Below are 16,330 nucleotides of genomic sequence, written 5' to 3' on the forward strand. Positions count from 1 at the left end.
CCCAACTAGCGGACCCCCCAACTAGCGGACTCCCAACTAGCGGACCCCCCAACTAGCGGACTTTCTGTAGGTTCAATTCGTGTCCGGCGAACAACCGGATGATAACCATTCTGGACCTAAACATGTGGATCTGTACTCTAATACTGACGACCTGGATTTCGATGAGGTGAACGCAGTACCGCCTGCTCAATCGATTGACCTAGCGGCCGCTGACTTGAAGTAAGCTTTACTCGGTACAGAAGGTCTTACCGACGTCATTAAACCACCACCATTAAGCCACCCACACTCCACGTACTATATCCGGCCACGGTTGCTACCTGTATTATTATCCTATGTGTTATTATCATCGTTATTAGGAATAGTAGTCACCGCATTGCGATGAAGGGTACGAAGTTCCAAAAGTGCAGCTCCCTTCAAATCTATATCTCTTCCAACCAGGACTCAAGGTAACGCCACCGAAAGTCGCACGCACCACTGCAGGTCACCACGTCATGGGTGGGTGGGACGTCATGGGTGGGTGGGTGGGTGTAGTATAGCTTGGGTTTTAGTGACTTCACTTACATGAATGGTGTGAAGATATATGGTTTTGTGTGTCCCCCTTACACTAAGGACCACATCATAACGAATTGATTTTTTTGAATTATGTTAAAGTCATCCTCTGCATCTGCCGGCGGTCGTGGAGTAGGATCGTGGTTTCAGGAGCACAAGACCTCCATCAACGCCTGGACGGGTTTCGCGTTGACGGTCTTCATTGTGTTCATATTCATTTCGGACCGCGACTTTTCCTTTCTGTTAACGTTGTCTTCGCTCGTGAGCACGTTCTGCTTCTTCATGGTCGCCCAGAAGATCGAGAAGCAAGGAAATGTCAAAGGCGTTAGCATAAAGATGTTCGAGTGCTACCTCATCCTGCTTACATGTCGGCTCTTCTCCATCATTCCTTTTGAAGGCTACCTACCCTATGACCGCACAGGCGACTGGCTCTACCAACTGACCGAAGCCTTATCCCTGTGTCTTTGCGGCACGATCGTTTACATGGGTCGCAAGCGATACAACGCCACCTACGACGCCAACCAAGATGCCTTCAAACACGTGTTCCTGATACTACCCTGCCTCCTCCTCTCCTTCATCTTTCACCCTACTCTCAACGCCTTCACACCAGCCGATGTAGACCAACCTCCTGAAACCTAGTCCCTCCCTAGACCCTCCCGAAACCTCCACCCCCTCCCTCCCGAAACCTCCACCCCCTCCCTCTCCGCCACGGTATCTCCCTGTTGCTCTTCAGATCTCTTGGACGTTTGCTTTGTATTTGGAAGCGGTCGCTTCTCTCCCTCAGTTGTACTACTTCCAAAAAGATGTAAGCCCCATTGGAAAGCATCCATTATTCTTTCAGAAACGCGTGGAGCCCTTTACGTCCCATTTCTTGGCCGGCCAGTGCCTTGCGAAAATTCTCTCCTTTATATTCTGGGTCGCCACGTACTCCGAGCTGAACGACCCTAGCAGGAAATTGAAGTCTTTCGCCGGCATCTGGGTGATTATCGGCCAGGTCATTCAGCTAATATTAATGGGAGATTTCATGTACCTCTATCTCAAATGGTAAAACCACACACCGTGCGTGTATTCACACACCGTGTATTACCACACCGTGCGTGTATTCACACACCGTGCGTGTATTCACACACCGTGCGTGTATTCACACACCGTGCGTGTATTCACACACCGTGTATTACCACACCGTATATCGCTTTGTTCCGTAGTCTCTCTCGGGGAGTCCCTGTCCAGTTCTTTTTGAACGAAAACGTTTAAGAGGGATGAGGTAAGCGGTGCTGTGATATTATTGGAATTCGACGGAATGGATACCGACCGGTTGCGACATGGATGACTGACTAATGAGCAAGCATTGCTGCACGTTTATTACCCGGATGATGTGTATTACCCAGATGACGGTTATTACCCAGATGACAATTATTACCCGGGTGACGCGCGTGTATCAAACATTCTGGCTGGTCAGGATTTCCGTCGGTAGATGGCTTGAAGCCAACACCGATTGAGTTTTTGACCCGTCTTCCTGTTTGTAAACTGTCTAGTGATGTACTGAGAGCTAACTACTTCAAATCCGTTAGCACTCATATTTTGATCCAGCTCATCTTTATCGAAGTACAAAGCCAATGTGCCATCTTGCCGCACATAAAAGTGGTCGTCTAACTTAGACTGCGATCGTTTTGCGAAACGGATTTCCTTCTCATCATACCTACCATAATCCCTAAATAAGAGTAGACCTCCAACTCGTAACGTCTTTACTACTCTCCCTATGACGGTTTGGACATTCTCAATGGGAATAGCTGACAAAACAAACATTAGCATAGCCACATCCATGTTCCTATAATCATCCGTCGAGATAGCCAAATCGGTGACTGTTACATCCATTGCCTCTGCTTCATGTGCGTGCCCTTCATGTGCGTGCCCTTCATGTGCGTGCCCTTCAATTTTGACTTTGGGTGACCAAATCTCTTGTGGATGTTCATGCTTAATAAGGTCCCACACACCGACGCGCACTATACGACCAAGAACTGAGTCTGTCCGGTAGCGCTCTTCCAGAAAATTTATTGCCCTTCTTGACACGTCATACTCATACGCTCGACAATTCGGATCTAAAGTAAACATATGTGCAAACTCGCGCACACGTGTGTGCAAACTCGCGCACACGTGTGTGTCTGTGTGCGCATTCGCACACATCCCCCATAGTCGCGATTATAGCAGGGGCTTACAAAGCTTCAGAAGAGGGAAAACCGCATTACCGACCCCGCAGCCGATGTCTATGAATTTCCACGTCCCGTCGGTCTTACTCAGACTCTGCAAGTCAAACATATCTGCGTCACATCCATTGTGGGCGAACTCTCGTGTTAGCCAAGTGCGATCCTTGAAGAAATTGGTCTCGTTCCGTTTATAAAACAACTCCCAATTCTTGCCTTGGTCTTGCCGGTACTTTTCTAAAACATACACGCTTCGGAGACGACCAAATTTGACGACCCAATTTGACGACCAAATTTGACGACCCAATTTGATCGGTACCTGCTCGACTGATTGGTAGTTTTCTTACTCTGCCAGAAATCCTTCAGTTTTTGATTGCATTCATCGTTGAGAAGCGCGTCATATTCCGCCAGTTGCTCTTTTGTAAATTCGATCTCTCTCACTGCAGGAAAAACCCATCTTAAGTCTGGCCGGGGTGATTGGTCGTGTAGGTGTTGGTCGTGCACCTGGTTGTGTTTCCAGTTCCGCAGTTTTGGTTTACCGTGTTCATTGTCCGTGAATGTGGAAGGCATCAAGCATATTTTAAAATCCGAGTAGGAGGCATGTTTTATTATGGACTCCAGACGCTATAGGTTACTGCAGAGGCCGAAACCACCATCCGGCGAGACAGCGCCTGCTGCGGCCCCTACTACTGCCCGGCAACCACAACAGCCCAAGTCCGCTGCGTCCAAGCTTGCCCCCATCTCCATGACCCCTACTCTACAAGAACGAACCAAACTAGTAAGCCTACATGCACGCCGCAGACCAGACTGACTGCGAAACCAAACCACCAAGGCCAAACCACCAAAACCAAGCTACCAAAACCAAACTACCAAAACCAAGCTGTGAGGCACCTTTTGAGTCGCCGCTCGTTGCGTCTTCAACGGCCGCGAACAAGCTCCCAATGGCCCTGTCCAGACGCGACGAAGCTGACGCTCGGAGAGTCCCCGTCATGACCAACCGCCATGTGCGGACAGTCGCTCTGTGCTGGACATCAAATGTCCGGGCACATTGTCGGCTGTGGAAACTCCGTCAGAGTTCGATCTCTCACCGAAGTCGGCCTGGTCGACCTGGTCGACCTGGTCGTCGGAATCAACCGCTCGTTTCCGGAACTGCTCGTTTCCGGTGGATGCCTTCACCTGTGTCCTGATCCCCAGTTCCCGTGTTCGAAGTTCCCGACTTCCCAGGTCTTTGATTTTGGATGGTAGTTCCCAAGACCTTGCCCACGGTTCCCTTGCCCCTTCCCAGTCCCGCGTGTCCCTCCCCTCTGAGTGAAATTCTTTTTGGTAGTATGAAGAGACCAAGCAGCGGTTGATTTGCGAGCACTTGGAGCACTCTGTGGTTTTGCCTCCGCCGCCGCCGCCTGCTCAGTACTTGCCTGCGTGGATGTACTACCCGCCCCCGGGCGTCTACCAGCCGCCGCCGCTGTGGCGACCGCCGCCTCCGGACAGCTAGTTTATGTGGCACACGCGTGTGCGGCGGCTCGGGTTCCTTGTAGCGCTGCACAAGACGTGACTGATTGCACTTCTGGCTGTTCGTTCGCGGTCGATAAAGTCCAGGCCGCATATATACCTTGTTTTGATCCCATAATTTTTCTCGATCTTTCGGCGGTTCCGAAACAGAGAACGTGCCAAAAAACTAATCGAAATTTACACAGTCCATTTAAACATCTTCTTCACGCGGGATAGCCCCATAATGTCCCCCCCGGCAGTGGTTCACCCGCATATAAGCCAAGGTAGTACTCTAGATGATTGTGCGACTTCCGTGGGACTCGAATCGTCGGATGGCTTGTTGTCGAATCCACGGTCTTCGGATCCACGGTCTTCGAATCCACGATCTTCGAATCCACAATCTTCGAATCCACGATCTTCGGATCCACGGTCCTCTGATCAGCAAAGGCTCGAGAATTGCGTTCTTCAACAGCTACAAAGATTATCCGGACTCATAACTGCTGATACTGGACCTGCTTCAAATGTAAGAGATAATGAGCCACACCAGCTTTAGAGCGACCGCCTGTGCTGAACACTTACTGTTTTTTAGGACTACGAGATTCTGTTAACAGAATATCAAGATCAATGCCGGGATCTCCGATCGAGGATAGAACAAGCGGAAAATCACATAGAGGTCCTATACAAGGAGATCAAATACTATCGCCAGGTCTCTAGATCCTCGGATATGCTGAGTACAAAATACCAGGAACTGTCCGGCAGGTATTGCAATTTATTAGCTAGATATCAAGCACTGATTGAAATCGTAAGACGTCCATGGATCACCCTAGAACCGGTAGAGTGCATTTCAGCTAATCTCTCTCAATTCTTAGATGTGTTTACAAGACAATGCACTATTGCATAGCGGCAATGATAACCAACTTTGTCCATGGCAAAACCTGGACATAGAAAGCATTCCGTCGTCTCCTGTCTCTACAGACTCTAATCATATGTCGGAGGTTAATTTGCATCCCGGCCTTTTGGGCGAGATTCGCGCATTGCGACTTTTACTGGACCAGGAGAGAAATGAGAAAATGAAGTATAAACAGCTGTTAAACGAATCCAAAAACGAAGTCAAGTTTGGGAAAACAAGAGTCTTCGATTTTAGTTTCAAGTAATAGACTGCACACGCGTGTGCTATCCGACATGAACACAAGAATTCTACAAATCACATGGCTCTTTGCTCTCGCTCACAGCCTTGACCCGATGTCGCTCATCAACAGCGTCCTTGAACAGCTTCTGTCGCAAACCCAGAGCTCTGTTGAGACAGCGAGCGCTGCGCAATCGAACATTGATGCAGAGCAGCTGGAGGCAAGCTTGGAGGAAATGAAGGCAGCGCAGGCTGAAGCCAGCAAGCAAAAGGCAGAGGCGATGGCGCAGGAGGCGGAACTAAGTAATCAAGCGGTAGGCTAGATTTAGTCCACTTTCAACCCTTATTCCGTCTGCGATCTTACCTTGGTTGCCTTGACGCCTTCCATGTCCCGTCGAATGACTGTCGCGCCGAAAGACTGTCGTGACAAATCGGTGTCGAGTGTCAACTGGGGTTTAATTCGAGTCCCCTTCAGAAGCCTGTGCAAGAGCAAACCCTCAAGGACGCGGCGAATCAACTGATTCTGGGAATGGCGGATCTGAGCGCGTCCGTACTGAAACTGGACCAAAACATGAAAGGCAAAGAAGTATCTTCGGTATCTGCGGAACAGAAGGATGATATAAAGCTGACCATTCATATGCCCAGTCAAAAGAAGACCAGCAACGAAACATTAAGCGGAAATGGAGCAAGTGATAACAGCTCAGGTGACAATAAAACGGTAAGCGCAGGCACTGACGGAGCCAGCGCAGGTACTGATGCAGCCAAAGCGACGGGTGGCACGGCGACTGGTGGCACGACGACGGGTAGCACGACGACAGGTAGCGCAGATATGCCGGTGACTTTGTTGATTTACGACGCCGTAGATCCGACGCGGTTGTCCGTTCTAGAAAAACGCTTGACCAAAGACCCCTCTACAAACGTGAATTCTGGGTATAGTCGTCGGAAGGCTGATGACTACGATGTGTCTTTGAAGGAGCAGGCTGGTCGTGCTCGGAAGCGCGCCGTGCTGGCAGGCAAGCGGGCGCAGCTATTTGAAGACCTAGCGAAAACGACTGCCGCGGCGGCTGGTGGTACTGCCTCGTCTGCCGACGCCCTGGATTGAGTTCCGGCGAGCGGCCGGGCCCGACCCGAGTGAGGTCATTGCGCCGCTTTCCATCGTAGCCTGAAGCCCCATGATAACCGCCGCGCGCCGGGCTTCATGCATCTTCCTTCGCCAAGCAAGTGACTCATTCAATCCGATGCTAGGCCTAGCCGGACTCGAACCCCGGCTTGAATTCGCTCCCCCTCGAGAAGACCGAGGCGTCCGGCTCCCCTCCAAAGTTTCTCGAGCTGTTCCACGAGGTGCTCGCAACGCCCGCAAGTTCCCCCCCAGCCCCCAACCAGGAGGGGGCGCCGGGACTCGCCGGACGTTACTAGGCGCACCCTCCACTCCCGGGTCACTCACCAAAAAGCACACCAGCCACCACCACGAAAAACAATTCATCCGTGCACCCGCACAACATGCGAGCTCCGTCCGCACCACCACCAGGCGACCTCCCCCAGACAACCATGTGACCTTGTTCAGACTCAACACAGTCGCTGATCTCGCCGACACTGAATTATCTCGCGCGCGGTTTCCCGAGCCTCTGCTGAAAACGGACCGCGACTTCCTTTTCGTTTGACCCGAGCTTTCGTTGGTAGTGGTTGGGTCTGCGTTTCGCTCTCGACTTCTGCATTTGCCCCGGCTGCGGTAGCTCCAGATTCGGACCCTTCGTCCTGTCCTGATTCAACCGCCTGGTCTTGTTCAACCGCCTGGTCTTGTTCAACCATCTGCTGGTCTTGTTCAACCATCTGCTGGTCTTGTTCAACCATCTGCTGGTCTTGTTCAACCGTCTGCTGGTCTTGTTCAGCCGTCTGCTGGTCTTGTTCAACTGCCTGTTCTATTTCAGCGGTCTGGTCTGGTCCAGCGGCCCCATCTAGCGCAGCGGCCTGGCTCAGTTCGGGTGGACCCAAGTTCCCAGATAGGTCGTCGAGATGTCGGTCGTCTGGGCTCAGTTGGTCTTCGATAATTTTCCTCTTCCTGGGGGAAAGTGCGGATTTCAACGATCGACTGCTTTTTTTCAGAGATCCTGCACTCTTCTTAAGCAGCTTCTTCACTGGGTTAGGGATCGATAACTTGAGTCCCTTTTTCTTGGTTTTAGTCGACAAGCCGTCAATACTATCATCAGCTGATGGCGTAGCTTCCTTCGGAAAAGCTTCCTTTGGTGAGGTCAGTCCTTCTCGCCGTTTGGACTTCAATCCAAGTCGTCGCGAGAGAGAGAGTGTCCGGCCTGTTGTCTGTTGGGTGAGGAGAATGCAACTTAGCCAGACTATAACCCGCATGGCATGCGTCACTGCACCCGGTAGAGCAGCGATGTAATTCAGCGGTAGTGACGCAGTGGTTAGTATAAGTAGATAATGTTTCAGTTCAACATGTTCCATCATGTCTCTTTTAAGAAAAAAGTAGTAACTTGCTGCTTTCAGAGTTGGAAGTAAACTTCATGCCTAAGTGTAGACCATTTGATTCTGAAATGGATTCAATCCCCTTAATAACGACTTGAAAATACCACCGTCTTGAGAACTCATTGAGCTTGTACCAGAGTTCAAGCTCAGTGCCACAGAAATCTGGAGAACCATCCACCACTTCATACTGCACCACGGCATGTCATTTACACCCGTCGAAGGGGTTGTCGAAAGGGTTGGTTATGGGCCGAATTACTCGGCGTCCAGGGATTTTTCGCTAAGAAGTTGAGTCGGTTCCTGAGAATTCGGTTCCTGAGAATTCGGTACCTGAAAATTCGGTTCCAGAGAAATGGCATTTTTTTGTCGAATGGTTTGAGGGCTAATGGTCTTTTGCCGACCGGCCTGTAAGATTTGTTCTATGTATTGGCCTGGATGTAGTCCTTCCGGGACCTCAAAGCCAAAGTGTACCAGGATGGCGGAAGCCAGGTCGTCAATGTTGAAGTTTGCTCGCACCGTTACCGCTTCATTCTTCCCAGCCGCCATGAGAGTCGCTAGGGGTGCAGACACTGGGAGGGTGACGGTCGCTCCAGAACCCGCCCGACTTGCACCCGCCCGGCCACCACTCTGGCCTGGTCTCACTACATCGCCGGAGATGATGCTCAGGGTCCTTCTTGGGTTCAACTGCTCGTCCTCTGTCAAACGTGTGTCCTCCTCTGTCAAACGTGTGTCCTCCTCTGTCAAACGTGTGTCCCCCTCTGTCAAACGTGTGTCCTTGAGCTGAAGGTCTTGCTGCGTTATCCGAACACTCTGGTGGTTTCTGTCGCTTCGAAAACTTTCCGTCCGAAAACTATCGCTCTGAGAACCACCACTTCGAAAACTATCGCTCGTAACACGCTCGTTCGGAACATTCTCGTACTCAACACTCTGCTCTTGCGCTGTCAATCGAACACTCTGCTCTTCCGCTATCGCAGCCAAGCGGATTCTTTCTCTTTCCGCCAGGTCCAAGCGATCTCTTTCTTTGAGCGCCAAGTCCAGGATTTCGTCGGTCTGTTCCACGGTGAGCGCATCTCGTCCGTCGTAACTTTCGTTGCCAGTGGCATCTTGCAGAAACAAAATTTTGACCGCGAGCCGCTGCAGAGGCCCCGCCGTCTCAACTGCTTCGGTCAGTGGTACTAATGTCGTACCTTTCCTCGCCGACGGATAAGGGCTAGTCTGGTTCACCATTGCGACAGCTATTACCTCCAGACATAAGTTATTGTACTCGTCCACCGCGTCTAATAACCTGTTCTCGAAGGTGTCTGCGTTACTCTCCACACTGCTGGCCTGTCCAATGCTGGCCTGTCCAATGCTGGCCTGTCCAATGCTGGTCCGGTCTTGCTCGAGACCCTCAGTTTCGAAGCTTATAGGTTGGAAACTTTCAGACCCGTGGGCAGCCTCGGAGCCCCGCCAAATCCCGAAATTCGGCTCCGGCAGGGTGGCTATCGGCTCGGCATGGACCACACGTTCCAACACCGGTGTGCCCCACGTCGGCGAGCCCCGGGGGGAGCTCCACGGGGAGCTCGGTGGGGGGCTGTGGGGCGGGGAACTTAGCGCTGGGGAATTTCTACCTAGCAGCGTCGGGCTCTCAACACCCTCAGAAATCGGCGAATTGCGCATCGGAACTTCATCGATACTGTTTACTACTGCCAGTGTGCCGTACACACAACAACTGACTCCTCTGGACTCATCCGTTCTGCAACTCCTCATGGAATTCTAAAATTCCCCCGAAATATTTTCAATTCAGCAACACCCACAGCAGTCTTCAACACTAACAATCTTCAGGGCCAAACAGTCTGCGACGCCAAGACTCTTCGCCATGAATACTCTTCCCGTTGAAGCTGCCGCTCTCCTACCTGCACGCAGTGGAGAGAGTTGACGCTCGCCTTATCACCTTAGCGATTGCGACCAGTTCGTGGCTGCAACCAACTGGTGGTTGCAACCAACTGGTGGCTGTGACCAGTTCGTAATTACATCGTGATTGCAACCAGAAGCTGGTCGCAATTACTGAGCAACCACTTACGCACCTCTCTAGACAATGAGTCCGCAGGGGGACGATAACCAGCCAATTTTTAGGGGGTGTGAGGTTTGCTAAAAAGTCGAGGGGTTCATCCATGCCCTGGTTGACAGATCGCCTGCTTGAGTCTACCGGCATTTTTGCGAAGGGAAACGTGGACTACACGTTCACGTAATCTATCACACCTGTGCCTGACTGTTTGCAAGGTCGCCTGGTTGTGGTTGGCTTGTCTATAGCTCGACGAGTCGCCCATTCATTCTGTTCCGTTTCAGACCTCTAACTGTACAAGTGAAGGACTGGTATTCGATATCCTACCCAGTTTTTGGAGCACAGGATGACGCCGTCGCGAACGCTGGTCTCAGTCGGGAGGTCAAGGCCGGGGGGGGCGGTGAGGAAGTCACGGCGGGTGATGCTGGTCCCGCAGAAGGAGAATCCCCGACGTTGTACATAACGTGCAAAGGAGCACGCCTGTCAGTGCGGGCGGACTTGGTGGTCGAGCTGGAGGACTTGTTCGTGCACGTTACCGAACAGGCGGTCAACGCAGACGACTTGCCAGAGCTCGAACTAATTCAGTGCAACGATATACCGAGACCGGGCGTGCCACCGAACTCATACAATGGCTCCGCACAGCGCGCCAACTCGAGTGCACACGCGTGTGCGAACACGAATGCGAACCTAGACACGAATACATCGCCCCTGGAGGCGGGCGTGGGGGTGCGCGGGGCGGTAGATGCGCTGCTCTCGCTGCTTTCGTCCGCGTTTCAGAACGTGTCCGTTAACTGCAATAAGGCCACCGTCGTGATTTGGCAAGCGCCGCCCGACGTGTCGGCCGATTCCCGGAGATTGAACTGTGAGCGTGAGACCAGGTGGCAACCAGCGCTAGCTTTGTGTGCAACCGGTCTCTCAACTCAGGGCACGCTCGTTCCTCGTTCACTCTCGGGGACAATTCTTTTACAAACGATGAACATACATCTTGCAAGTCCATCTCCTGACCCGACCATCAATGCCCGACGGCGAATTCCAGGGCTGCTCCGTCCGGAAGCGTTCACTCCGGAAGCATTTACTCCGGAAGCGTTCACTCCGGAAGCGCTCGCTTCCGTATGCGTTCTTGAAGACGTCGTCATCAAGTCGGACTGGTCCAGCCGTACAATTGGGGTAGTCTGCGAGTCGGCCCGCTTTGCAGATCTCATGGAAGTTGTTCAGATCTCAACATCACCGTTCGCTGATCTGATTAGGCGGATTCTGGCACCTGAACACGGTCCTGGCGTGGAACACGACCCTTACCACCACGAAGAAGACCTAGTTGGCCAAACGGCAGCAAACTTTGGCAATGCCGTAGTCGGCCGGTCGGAACCCGACGCGGCCCCGCTAGGCGGGACGGGAGCGGGCGAGACTGAAGTTTCGAATAGCGACTCTGGCGAGTCATCCGACCCTGAAATGACTGCTTATTTAAAGAGGGAACTATCCAACGACACGTGGTCCGTGTTAGTTCAAATTAGGACAATGGACGCGGCCTGGAGAAGAGATCCCACAGGCAACCTACCCTCATGCCACCTACCCTCATGCCACCTACCCTCATGCCACCTACCCTCATGTCACCTACCCTCATGCCACCTACCCTCATGCCACCTACCCTCATGCCACCAACAAGCAGCCAATCAACACACAACCAATCTACTTGCCGACGAGTGGCTTCGGGTTGAAGACGTGTGTATAGAATACAATGCTGAGAAAATTACGGTGAAGGTTGGCTGGGTAGCGCTAGAGTCCAGCCTACTTCGCGACAGGCTGGAAGGTGTTGTCCGTGTCAGCATGTCTCAGTTTGTGGCTCACTGTCGCGTGGATGCGTCGGCCGCAGAAGAGTGGCCAGCGTCGACGAACGAGAACGGTGCGTCGTCTTTTGGAACCACTCCGGGAAGAGCTACTCCGGGAGCTACTCCGGGAGCGGTGCATTCTCCCACTCCACGTCGCGGAGGACCGCGTGTTCTTGAAATTGATTCAGGACTCGAGATAGACATAGAACTTACTAATAGCTTAGATCAGACAGTTTTCCCAGATTTCGTTCAAGAAGAAGGTCATTGCTTTCCCGCGGCGTCCAATGCTGTTTCCGAGACCTCTTTCCAAGAGGAGGGCAGACAAACCCTTTACGAATGGATTAACGTCTTCAAGGATTTCCGACTACGGATGGGCCAAAACCGAATACAGTTCGCAGAGATACAGGAGTTGCCCAAGTCTATTCATCAGTCGTTGCAAGGTCCCTTGACGCATAAGAGTGTCGCCAACAAGGCCGGTGCGCCACCCATCGGTCGCAAGACATCTGGCCGCCAGTCGTCTGGTCGGATGATATCTGGCCGCCAATCGTCTGGTCGTCAGTCGGCGGGTCGTCAGTCGGCGGGTCGTCAGTCGGCGGGTCGTCAGACATCTGGAGGCAGTATTTGGGAGAGGCCTTTGTCTGCTACGGGTCACAAAGTGCCTAGTCGAAATCTAAAGGTAAGTTTCGACCAACTGGAAGTTGCACCGAACCAGGACCTCAATTCGTGCGGTTTGCGGTTAACTTTAAGTTCGCTCGGTTGTGTATGGGAGGAAGCGGACATGCCAGTGGCCATGGTGTCGAGTCTACGTTCTGCCGAGTTCTCTTGGATGCCAAATTCTTTCTGTACAGGACTTTTGGACACGTTGGAAATTCGTCTTTCCGACACGTCCCCCGCTGGACTAAGCATTGCTGCTCCCTGGAGTGCTCCCTGTGCTTGGAGGGACGGTCTGAAACACTGTGGTTCTGAGCCGCAATTAAAACCCGAAAATGTGAGTACTGATTGTGACCCGAACGATCGTCGAAGATGTTCTTGGCAGCGGAATGATTCGCAACCTAGCTGTTGGGATGCATTTGCTGGTCGTTCAGTCAGCGACCTGGATCCCTGTCGAAGTAGTGTATATCTGTCAGCTACTAAGAACGATGGGAGGACAGGACCATGTGTCTCTGTTAAAGAGCTGTTGGTCCAGCTTCGGTTGCAAGAGGCACTTTACATGGCGGAGGCGCAGATGGAAGGTGTTTCCGTCAACATAGACCTAGTTTATGCTGCCATGATACTGGAGCAGTTCGATCCACCAGTTGAAGACTCCCCTATTCAACTACCCGATTGCAACCTTCGCATGAAATTAATCGATTGCAACATCCACACCAGTCTGGGATCCCTCTCCCCACCTTGCCCTTCGCCACCGTCCTCTTCTCCACTCTTTTCTTCTCCACCTTCTCCCTCAGTCATCAGCGATCACACTCTTGACCGATGGATATACGGCCATGAGTCAGGAGTTATTACTTTGGAATGCCGCAACCAACGTATGGTAACGACCAGTGCCATAGTACAGGGGATGCGTGTGTCGGGAATAGATTCCTATGACCTTTTGATCGGAACCGACAATCTAAACAATAACTTGGTCGGAAACAGAAAGACGTCGGCCCCCGGCGGGGAACCGGTTAGGGGCTCAATTAACGTGTTCACGCTGAGATCTGATGGCTCCGTACACTTGGGGGATGTAAGACTTGATGTTGAGGAGCAGGACGCACTGAAAGCTATGGGGACTCTATTTCATACCGCGTATGCGCTCGTGCCACCCCGGTGGAGGCAATGGCTAGAGAATGATAACAAGCAAACAAAATATTCTGGAAATGATCAGCTCTCACGCCTGGAGTTTGGGCGTCCGGACCTTGGTCGTCTTGACTCTGGTCGCCCGGACTCTGGTCTCCCGGACTCTGGTCATCTGGGACCTGGTGAGGCGCGTTCAATGGTCTTTACATGGGTCGAGGGTATGCACGATACCACTAATAAAACATTGAATCCTGAGGATTTTACTTTAGAAGAGACTGTCCCTGCAGCTAAGTTTCTCGAAATAGATAGTTTATCGGTGACAGTATTGCCCTTGTTACAGTTGGAATTAGATAAGGTTGGTGTTGCACACACGTGTGTCACCGCTCAAAAATTGCGCATCAAAGATTTAAATCCAAGATCAAGATATGAAAACATTATTCAGTCGTACAACAAGAATGCAGGTAGGATGGACGACGATGACAAAGCCGCAATCTGTATCCAGTTTGATGCAAAACCTATTGACAATTCCCTCGAACCGATACCCGATCTGATTGACTTGACAGTGGGTACTCTCCAAACAGGGTCTATTATTGCTGATGGATCTGTTGAAGAACATCATCGTAAAACACTTTACGAGTACAGCATACGTGTGCAATTATCTCGATACTTATGCACCCTCGATTTTGGTACATTAGTGTTATTCTTTGAATCTTTCCCTCAACGGAATACCCCTCCGTCTACCGCTTGCCCAAATAATGCTTCAAGTAACGGTCCAAATAATGCTTCAACTAACGGCCCAATATCTACTAGCATTCCGACTGCTGGGATACCACCCCCTCGTGTAATGTGTCTCGACAAGGAATCTCCTTTACATTCCCTAGGGATACATCAGGCTCGACCGGAAAGATCGGATACCAGCCTGTTATTGATCCGAAAGTTTAGTATAGCGAGATTGGATTTAGTGCTCGAGGTGAATCCGGATCAGGATGGCCGAGTGGGTGGACGTTGCCGGAACCCGAGGTGTAACGATCCCGGTTGTAAGTCCGTACAGATGAAGGCTTTGAATGTAGCGATGAAATTTCTGAAGAATCTTAATCTGATTACCCTTCAAGTGTTACCCATACACATCGTGGGGTTGCATACGCCCAATCAGTTAGGCCAGAAGTTGGTAAAAGAGTTCTCGAACAAAAAACAGACCAAGTTGGTGTTGCGACGGTTACTGGCGTCCATCCCCTTTGCGAATGTGATCGAGGCGCTACTAACGGCGAGCGCGCCAAGTGACGAGGATGACTATCAGCAGCTTATCAAAATTCGCAAATTCAGAGATATCATTTACAACCAGGATTTCGAGAACGTCTTGGGTCTAGATCATGACGACCTGTGTCTAGATCATGACGATCTGAATACCGATCATGGCCACGACCCAGACGTTCTGGATGAACTTGGCCTCGACGACGATAATGACGATATTGAGCCGGGGTCGTCTCCCTTGCTGGAGTCATCCTTGCGGTTTGGGCAATCCTCCACGGAAGTCGACGGGTTCGATCACCTCCTAGCGGACGTATCTTGTCGAAGTGCACGGGTTTTATTTCGTCAGAAGACCACAAGAGTGTCCTACTGGTTGGAACAGTATGTAAGCACCTCTTTCCGACGTCTGGTACGCAGTAAGGATGGGATACTGAAAACCTCCGGGACTCTATTGCACCTTCTGGCACTTCAGAGTCTTCACTGTAGCTCGAACCTTATCACCACGTTCGACCCAACTTCATCACGCATATTACCAAGAGAGCTTCGACCGCTTAAACTTGGACGCGCCCGCAGCCACCTACGACAGGCCCGCAGCAGTAACGATAATGATCCAAGTAGGGACCCAAGCAACTACAACTTAAACGAAGGCGAGGAGTCCCCGCAATCCTGGGACCTCGTGAATCGCGGAGCTGACGATTTCTGCCAACCAGAGTCGCTAGCAGAAGGACTTGAGACCGCCGTTCTACAACTCAAAAGAGGCGTGCGCGATGTGGGCTCCCTCGTGGACGGCGGCAGCCTCTTCTCCATCGCCTGCGTCATTCCCACCATGATCGTCACACCCCTCATCTCACTCACATCTGCCCTCGAAAGCGCTCTACAAGGCGCCACCAACAGCCTAGACCCAACCGCAACCGAACTTCGCAAACTCTCCCTTAAGCGACCCCAGTAATAACCCAAGCAAATATCGCCAAGCCCAACTGACTTAAGACCCGAATTTGCCAAGAGCCTAAGCTGCCAGCAACCCAAGGACTCACGATACCAGCTACCCAAGAGCAGGCTGCCTCATCGCAACAACCAAGCATTCTGGCCCCACTTAAAATTTGAGTTGCTCCGCATTCAGCAGCGAAGCGTCTTGTATCTGATTAAAATAGAACATGTACCAGCGCGTGGAATAAAAATTCTACGAATGTGTGGTAGAACGTGCGTGCCATGCGTGTTGGACGTGCCATGCGTGTTGGACGTACATAGAGAGGGAACTTATCGTTCGGGTGTGCGTCAGGTAGCAAAGAAACGGCCAGAGACATTGTCAGTAGCTTTGGACCGGAAGCTACGGGCGAGTGTGATGGATTATTGCTGAAGGTGCGAATGTTGGCTACCAGAATAACGCTGGGTAGTAGGCTGTAGTCAATGTTGTAGTCGCCTTCGGTAGTATCTTGTTGAGCTTGCCGGTAGACTTGTCTTTTAAGTGAATCCCGGTCTAGAGAACCATCATGGCGAGTTAGCTGAGGGTCCTTGACGAAGCAGCCGTGGTATTCGAGACCTTGGAGCTTCGGATCGTAGGTCATATCGTCGACGACGCCGGGCCCGTAGAGTTCAA

General features: G+C 51.6%; 8 protein-coding genes across 8 annotated transcripts; 4 read left to right on the forward strand and 4 right to left on the reverse strand.

Annotated features, from left to right (window-relative positions):
* Positions 1-642: 642 nt before the first annotated feature.
* GNI_024750 (putative ER lumen protein retaining receptor) lies at positions 643-1,597 on the forward strand (the record flags this gene model as incomplete). Its single annotated transcript, XM_011136095.1, has 2 exons — positions 643-1,089; positions 1,283-1,597. 2 exons carry the CDS (start codon positions 643-645, stop codon positions 1,595-1,597), a joined length of 762 nt encoding a protein of 253 aa, XP_011134397.1.
* A 407-nt stretch (positions 1,598-2,004) lies between these two features.
* On the reverse strand, positions 2,005-3,320 carry GNI_024760 (methyltransferase domain protein; the record flags this gene model as incomplete). The annotated part of the gene is made up of 3 exons (XM_011136096.1): positions 2,005-2,648; positions 2,766-2,987; positions 3,098-3,320. The coding sequence occupies 3 exons, from the start codon at positions 3,318-3,320 to the stop codon at positions 2,005-2,007; spliced, it is 1,089 nt and encodes a 362-aa protein (XP_011134398.1).
* A 1,642-nt stretch (positions 3,321-4,962) lies between these two features.
* On the forward strand, positions 4,963-5,392 carry GNI_024770 (hypothetical protein; the record flags this gene model as incomplete). The annotated part of the gene is made up of 2 exons (XM_011136097.1): positions 4,963-5,040; positions 5,108-5,392. The coding sequence occupies 2 exons, from the start codon at positions 4,963-4,965 to the stop codon at positions 5,390-5,392; spliced, it is 363 nt and encodes a 120-aa protein (XP_011134399.1).
* Positions 5,393-5,420: 28 nt separating this feature from the next.
* GNI_024780 (hypothetical protein) lies at positions 5,421-6,466 on the forward strand (the record flags this gene model as incomplete). Its single annotated transcript, XM_011136098.1, has 2 exons — positions 5,421-5,678; positions 5,840-6,466. The coding sequence occupies 2 exons, from the start codon at positions 5,421-5,423 to the stop codon at positions 6,464-6,466; spliced, it is 885 nt and encodes a 294-aa protein (XP_011134400.1).
* Positions 6,467-6,930: 464 nt separating this feature from the next.
* Positions 6,931-7,824, reverse strand: GNI_024790 (putative transmembrane protein; the record flags this gene model as incomplete). The annotated part of the gene is made up of 1 exon (XM_011136099.1): positions 6,931-7,824. One exon carries the CDS (start codon positions 7,822-7,824, stop codon positions 6,931-6,933), a length of 894 nt encoding a protein of 297 aa, XP_011134401.1.
* A 273-nt stretch (positions 7,825-8,097) lies between these two features.
* GNI_024800 (hypothetical protein) lies at positions 8,098-9,591 on the reverse strand (the record flags this gene model as incomplete). The annotated part of the gene is made up of 1 exon (XM_011136100.1): positions 8,098-9,591. One exon carries the CDS (start codon positions 9,589-9,591, stop codon positions 8,098-8,100), a length of 1,494 nt encoding a protein of 497 aa, XP_011134402.1.
* Positions 9,592-10,858: 1,267 nt separating this feature from the next.
* GNI_024810 (ATG carboxy-terminal domain protein) lies at positions 10,859-15,682 on the forward strand (the record flags this gene model as incomplete). The annotated part of the gene is made up of 1 exon (XM_011136101.1): positions 10,859-15,682. One exon carries the CDS (start codon positions 10,859-10,861, stop codon positions 15,680-15,682), a length of 4,824 nt encoding a protein of 1,607 aa, XP_011134403.1.
* Positions 15,683-15,826: 144 nt separating this feature from the next.
* Positions 15,827-16,298, reverse strand: GNI_024820 (hypothetical protein; the record flags this gene model as incomplete). Its single annotated transcript, XM_011136102.1, has 2 exons — positions 15,827-15,871; positions 15,978-16,298. The coding sequence occupies 2 exons, from the start codon at positions 16,296-16,298 to the stop codon at positions 15,827-15,829; spliced, it is 366 nt and encodes a 121-aa protein (XP_011134404.1).
* Positions 16,299-16,330: the final 32 nt, after the last annotated feature.

This window comes from Gregarina niphandrodes (assembly GCF_000223845.1).
Source record: "Gregarina niphandrodes unplaced genomic scaffold scaffold00003, whole genome shotgun sequence".
Classification (NCBI taxonomy): domain Eukaryota; phylum Apicomplexa; class Conoidasida; order Eugregarinorida; family Gregarinidae; genus Gregarina; species Gregarina niphandrodes.